The sequence below is a fragment of the Priapulus caudatus genome, unplaced genomic scaffold (genome assembly GCF_000485595.1).
Source record: "Priapulus caudatus unplaced genomic scaffold, Priapulus_caudatus-5.0.1 Scaffold50, whole genome shotgun sequence".
Classification (NCBI taxonomy): Eukaryota; Metazoa; Priapulida; class Priapulimorpha; order Priapulimorphida; family Priapulidae; genus Priapulus; species Priapulus caudatus.
Window position 1 is genome coordinate 518,470 of NW_014577111.1, and position 7,024 is coordinate 525,493.

The 7,024-nt window shown below is 49.7% G+C and overlaps 1 protein-coding gene across 1 annotated transcript; it reads right to left on the bottom strand.

Moving 5' to 3' along the window:
• Window positions 1-5,961: 5,961 nt before the first annotated feature.
• On the bottom strand, window positions 5,962-6,996 carry LOC106820867 (the record flags this gene model as incomplete). The annotated part of the gene is given in 1 exon segment (XM_014825461.1): window positions 5,962-6,996. A coding segment is annotated over 1 exon segment (1,035 nt), but the record flags the coding sequence as incomplete, so codon positions are not given.
• Between the last annotated feature and the right edge of the window lie 28 nt (window positions 6,997-7,024).

Below are 7,024 nucleotides of genomic sequence, written 5' to 3' on the forward strand. Positions count from 1 at the left end.
GCAATTAACTACATGTAAACACATTTTGAGAAAGAAAAGTTGATCTCAATTATAGTGAATATTATACTGTTATCATTAATGAGGAAAAGATAATGTTTTTTCATGGAAAAATACATCAGAAAAACGTACTTATCTAGCGTCATAAACCCAAACACACCTTTACACAAATGGGCGTTTGTTCTCTTGTTCTCAAAGCGCAAAAGCATAGAGCAGCCAATCAAACAAAGAAGGCCTAAATTCTCTCGCTATCGTATTAGCCGTTTGGGAAAAAAAATTCGCGGGCGGCGTGCGGGCGTGCCGTGCGGGCGGTGCGTGCAAGCGGTGTGCGTGCGGGCGGGCGGGCGGGTCCGGTCCGTGCGTGCGTGGCGTGCGGGCGGGCGGGCGGGCGGGCGTGCGGGCGTGGGTGCGCGTGCGTCGTGCGGTGCGGGCGTGCGTGCAAGCGCGGTGTGAGTGCGGGCGGTCGATCCGTGCAGTGCGGTGCGTGCGGCGGGCATGCGTGCGTGCGTGGCGTGCGTGGCCGTGCGTGCGCATCGCGGGGGCGGGCGGACGTGCGTGCGTGCGGGCGGGCGTGCGTGCAAGCCGGGTGTGCGTAGCGGGCGGGGCCGGGGCGGTCAGTGGTGCGTGGCGAGCGTGCGTGGCGGGCGGCGGGCGGTCGGTCGTTCGTGCGTTGCGGCGGGCGTGCGTTGCGTAGCGTCGTGCGTTACGTGCGGGCCGTGCGTGCCATGGGTGGCGTCTGCGTGCGTGCGTGCGGGGCGGGGCGGTCTGGCGGGCGGGCGGGCGTCCGTGGTCGGCCGTGCGTCGTGCGTGCGTGCGGGCGTGCGTGCGGGCGGGCCGGGCGGTCGTGCGCTGCGTGGGTGGTCGCGTACGTGCGGCCGTGCTGCGTGGCTGCGTGCGTTGCGCGGGCGTGCGTGCGTGCGGGCGTGCGTGCGGGCGGTCGGGGCGGTCGGGGCGTTGTGCGTGTGTGCGGGCGAGCGGTCGTGCCGCTGCGTGCGGTGCAGGCGGGCGGCGTGAGTGCGTGCGGGCGGGCGTGTGCCGAGCGCAGGGTCTGCAGGCGTGCGTGCGGGTGGCGTCCGTGCGTGCGGCGGTACGTGCGGGCGTGCGTGCGGGCGGGTGTCCGTGGCGGGCGTTGCGGGCGGGGGGTCGGTGGTCGGGGCGTCAGGTCGTGCGTGCGTGCGGACGGGCGGTCGTGCGGGCCGCGTGCGAGCGTGTTCTGCAAGGCGTGCGTTCGTACTGCGAACATGCGCGGCGTGTGTGCGTCGTGCCGTGCCCTTGCGTGCGTGCGTGCATTGTGTGCGGACGAGACGTGGAGTGCGGACCATGCGCGCGTGTGTGCGCGCGGTGTGTGCGTTGTGTGCGGGCGTGCGGGCGTGTGTGCGGTGCGTGCGAAGCTGTGCGTGCGAGCGTGGTGGCGTACAGTGCGTGCGTTGCGTGCGGACCACGCAACGGTTGACTTAACAGCGCACATTAAGGCTTGCCTGATCGTAAGATTGAGAGAAAGAGAGAGAGAGAGAGAGAGGATGGACAGAGAGAGCGATAGACAGAGAGAGAAAGAGAGAGAGAGACAGCCAGACAGATAGAGAGAGAGAGAGAGAGCGTAAGAGAGAAGAGAAAACGAGACAGAAGCAGAGAGAGAAAGAGAAGAGCGCAAGAGAGAAGAGAGTGAGTGAGTAAGAAAGAGAGAGAGAGAGAGAGAGAGAGAGAGAGAGAGAGAGAGAGAGGGCCGGAGGGAGAGAGTGCGCGCGAGAGAGAACGATAGCGAGAGTGAGCGAGAGAGACAGAGAGCGCGCGCAAAAGAGAAGAGAGTGAGTGAGTTAAGAAAAGAGAAATGGCGAAAGGCCAAGGAGAGAGAGGAGAGCGAGAGAGTACCGTTTATCATCACACGTGTATTGTCTCGCTTATACTCCATAACTCAAGCAAACGCATTCTCACACTAACGCCAGTTCCAACATACCAGGAGGACAGCTAAAATACTGTTAATGTACACACGTCGTTCTACGACACTCCTCTGACGATTCATTTCCGTCGAACAGAAACGTGGATATCGGGAGAGATTTTCTGTTACACTTGTGGTGACGGTCCGGTTGCAGTTCGGCAGTGTCGTACGAACTGTGCCGACGTCTCAGCGACGGTCGGTCAGCAGATGTACTAAATAACGGCGCAGGCATGGCAACGCCTCGCAAACGCCATCATCCGCGCAGCGAATGCGTTATTGCGCCCGTCTTTTCGATAAATCAGCGCGATTACATAGACGCGCAGCATCAGCAGGTGGTCGCCGATGCAAATATTGCTGTATATGATGCAGTGAGAAGAACAACCGCACACACACACACACATATTATATATATGCGTGCGTGTGTGAGTGTATGTGCTGGCTATACATAACAAACACACACGCTCATACAATAAAAAAAACCACCGCAGCGCACGCACGCAACGCACGCATGCACACATACAACAGCACACAGCAACACTACCACACACAGCACACACACAACACACCACGACATCACACAACAGACACACACACACACACACACACACACACATATATAATATATATTAATAATATATGCCGTGTGTGTGTGTGTGTGTGTATGTGCCTGGCTAACATAACAAACACTAACCAGCACGTCATACACACACGCACGCACGTAAGCACGCACCCGCACGCATGCACGCACAGTCACGGCGACGCACACGCACGCAACAGCACGCACGCACACAATCACCGCACACGACGAGCTACACAACACATTATATATATTATATATAGTAAATAGAATAAGGTGTCATGTTTTTTGTTTTGCGAGCCTTTTCCCAGGACAGTTCTCTTTGCGGGCAGCGCATTTGTTCCTCTCTCCTCTCGTCTTTCTGCTCTCTTTCCTCTCGTCGGTCGAGAGCCGTTCCATCCTCTCTCTCTCTCGTCTGCGCCGCGGCCGTCTTCTGTGCTCAACTCTCTCTCGCTTTCTCTCTCTCTGTGCTCCCCTCTCTCCTTCTCTCGCTTTTCTCTCGCCTCCTTCCTCTCTCGTCAGGTCGCTGTGTGTGTGTGAGTGCGTGCGGGCCTGTGTGAGTGCGTGCGTGCGTGCGTGCGCGCGACGCCGTGTGTGTGCGTGTCTGTCTATCTGTCTCTCAAACCACACACACAACACACTCTCTTCTCTTTCTCACACGCACACACACCCACTCTCTCTCCCTCTCTCTTTCCCTCTCTCTCTCTCTCTACTCTCTCTCTCTTCTTTTTCTCTCCTCTATCTTCTCACTCTCTGTCTAGCATCCTTCTTTTTCTCTCTCATAAAACGCAGACTGACAAAAGCATTCCATATCTTTATCAACGCTTAATTGTTTTTGAAGTCCCTATTTTTATCCAGCGTCCAATTAGTAATACAATATTGCGTGTATATTATGTGACTTTGCGCCCGTATATTGGACATTAAACGTGACGCAAGCACATGGAGCGCCATTAGCAAACCATAAGTGAACATTCCATCGCAGGATTAGGTTGAACACGCCCGACCGCAACGATTTGGACTTGCAAATCCGAAGTCATTATGGCTGTAGATATATGTTATTATATGTTATAAATATATACATCATTATATATATATATATATATTTATTTATTTATTCATATATTTCTTATATTTATGCAAATATTTTGTCAGGATAAAGCTGTATTGTGCATTATCAAAGAGGCATTCACTGACAAATTATTTTCAAAATCCTCTTGAATTGATGATTGAATTTTTGATCCTTGCTTGAATTGATTAGATGGGCTTTCGTGCACAGAAATTTTCGGAATTATTGCTGTGCATTGAAATCGTTCTTGGTAAATCTAATTCTACCTTACGTGCCGAATCGTATAGCTGCATTTTATATTTACATAATCTACATAATTATATATTACATAATCTACATAATTATATATTACATAATATACATAATTATATATAACATAATATATATACATAGTTATATATTACATGTATTACTTGTATATACCCGAGATGATTTATATAATTACGATGGAAATTAGGGACACATTCAGAGCAGTCTGTCACTGCCAAACTGCTCCCATAAATGTCATGAAATATACATTCATATCAAGGACATCGACTTTAAATCAGTTAATTAAGACAATCGGTATATCCTAAGTAAACTGCTCATGTTGTATATTAGACTGTATTACTCTAGATTGTATGGGTCAATATTACTACCTATCATGCACGTTGTTAATTATACATATAGTATTCGAATAATTATAACTGCCGAAATCTCATCGAATTTCTTAGTTAGGTAAATGTTTAGTTTAAATGCATCTAGTTAAACTAAGTGTGCATCACCAAATTAATCATCTAAGATTACGGCAAGTATTAAACATTTATTTATTTGTCATTAAAATGCACGCGAGCCGTTGTCGCGGCGTGTAAAGCTTCGCTGTGAAACCGGTAATTTACTGTAATTACTGGATAAGAGTCTCACGCAATAAGAGTTGCAGCCTAGCTAATACCAGTCAGTTCTGCTGGGAGATGTCTCGCGTATAGATTACACTCCCCCTCTCCCACCTTATAACGACAAAACAAAGGCAAAGTCGCATGCTTTCGACGTATTGGGCGGAGGAATTACGTTCTGTTTAAGCTCATCACGAGAAGAATGGGAAATTTGACATTTTGGAACCCTTGTCCGTATCCAGGTATTACGGTGGGAAATTACTTGCTATTTACGCGACCGTACAAAGTTAAAAAAAATCATAAATTTGCCGGAGTTATTTTTAGACGTTTTATTGCCACCCGCCGGCATTCCAAGCCACAACATAGATTTTGTTACCTCACTTATACTTTCATAGTTTTCTGGTAAATGAATTTTTCGCGAAACACACGCATAACGGGCAATTTAAGTGTTTTTCCACTGAATAGTATGCAGCAGTGTTGTAGTCGAGTCCGCACCTCCCGAGTCCGAGTCCGAGTCCGAGTCCGCACCCCCCGAGTCCGAGTCCGAGTCCGAATCCGCGCCACCCGAGTCCGAGTCCGAGTCCACACCACCCGAGTCCCGAGTCCGAGTCTATGTATGTGTTTGTTCAAAAATGGTGGGTGTTTCCCATTTAAGTAAGAGTTTAACTGCGTGTTTACAATATGTACAGTTATGTAGTATGTAGTGGCCTCGAGCCGGCCTCGGCCCGAGTTCTCGAGTCCGGAGGGCTCGAGTCCGAGTCCGAGTCCGAGTTATTGCACTCCGAGGCCAAGGCCGAGGCCGAGACCAAAGAAACCGTCCCAAGACCGGCCTCGAGACCTACAACACAGGTTTGCTTCACATGTGCATTTTTCGCCATCCACACGAATGCACACGAAAAAAACAACCACCCCAACAAATACAGCAAGAAGTCCAGTTTCCGATAATAGAATTTTCTATTATGGACTCTTTAAACTATCTAACAACACGCGCGCGTGCTTGCAGCCTATAGTTTCTGTGCTTTGCAGGAGCCATGATGCAAAATTCTCACTCGACTGCAAAATAGGGAGCACAGCGTATCGTTGGGTGTGCAAGGCGAGCATTATATTTCCCATTACATTACAATACAATTGCAATACAGTACATTTGCATTACAATAGATCTACATATTAGCGTGATCGGTTTGCAACAGAACGCACGTGACGATGAAGGAGAAACAAACAAAAGTAGAGCTGGGAACATAATGACTAAAACGCAAAGGATGTTGTCGCTATTATCATTATTGTTTATTGGACAATAATGAACCGCGTGATACAATAGCCAAAACGTTGATTGGTTAGTTGTTATTTACGTCGTGTCGTCTAGACAGACATTTAAAAGGACGCAAACTGGCAAGATGCACGCAAACTGGCAAGATGCACGCAAACTGGCAAGATGCACGCAAACTGGCAAGATGCACAGGCAATTAATCAATAGTTATTCATAATTAGTCGGCCAAAACATTTTATAGTCAGTAATTATCAGTCGGTTGAACAACTTGAGTGAGTTTAGGTGAATCTTCTTCTCATTGACCTTGGGAAGCTTTCTGAGCGATGACAGGGCCTGTACCTTGAACTTCACCTCCATGGTCGATGTCACTGACTGTCCGTCCAGTTTTATCTGCATCTCCCTCCCTACTTCAACCGCTCTCTCAGCGTTGACTGCATTATCTGCAGTGCTCGTGAATCCTGTTGAAAAGGACACAAGCAACTGCTTGTCTCGGTCAGGGTCGAAGGGGTTGTTCTCCTCGACCCATTTGAGGGCAAGTCCAATCGCTTCAGCATCTCGCTTCATCCGTGTTTTGGCAAGGTCTTTGTGGAGTGGACCATGTTTCTTGACACCTTCCTTCATGCGCTGGTTGACATCCAAGAAGTGGTTGAGGGTTTGCACCCAGCACTTGTGGCCAGAATCACTATTCCTCATCCTCCCTCTGCTCAACCCACCTTCTGACTTGGCCGCCTTCATCAGTCTCTGCTCGATACAGATGTCACACCAGGTGCCAGACCAATCATGGCAAGAGTAATGAACAACGTGGTTCCCATGGGCAGTGAAACTTTCTAAGGTCTCCTTGTATCCAGGCGAAGTTTCGAGTTGCTTTATCAGCTGACAATACAGCCGTGCGCCCTTGGGGTATTGATGATGCCCCGCAGCTGCAAAGGTGTCCAGCATCCTGGTAACAATGCAGGACAGGTGCCCGTCGTGGTCTGCAAGCCGTTCAGTTTTGATGAAGATCTTGAGGACATCGACCATGTAGTGGTACTGCACCCAGAGTGCAGGCGTTCTTCCTCCCTTGGCGAGTCTTTTGAAAGTTTCTTCAAATCTCTGTTCAAACACTGCAACTATTGGTGCTGTGTGTCTGGCTCCCATCTTCCCATCAGCTACCTTCTCCATGAAGGTCCTCATTTCAGCAAGTTCCTCCTCAGTGAAGGCGTGTTTCATGACGTACTGAAAGATGATTGCATCTATCAGGAGGTGAGCGAGGATCGCCTTGTCAAAACACCCTCCATTCAGATGGGGAGATCGAAGGTCACTATGGCGA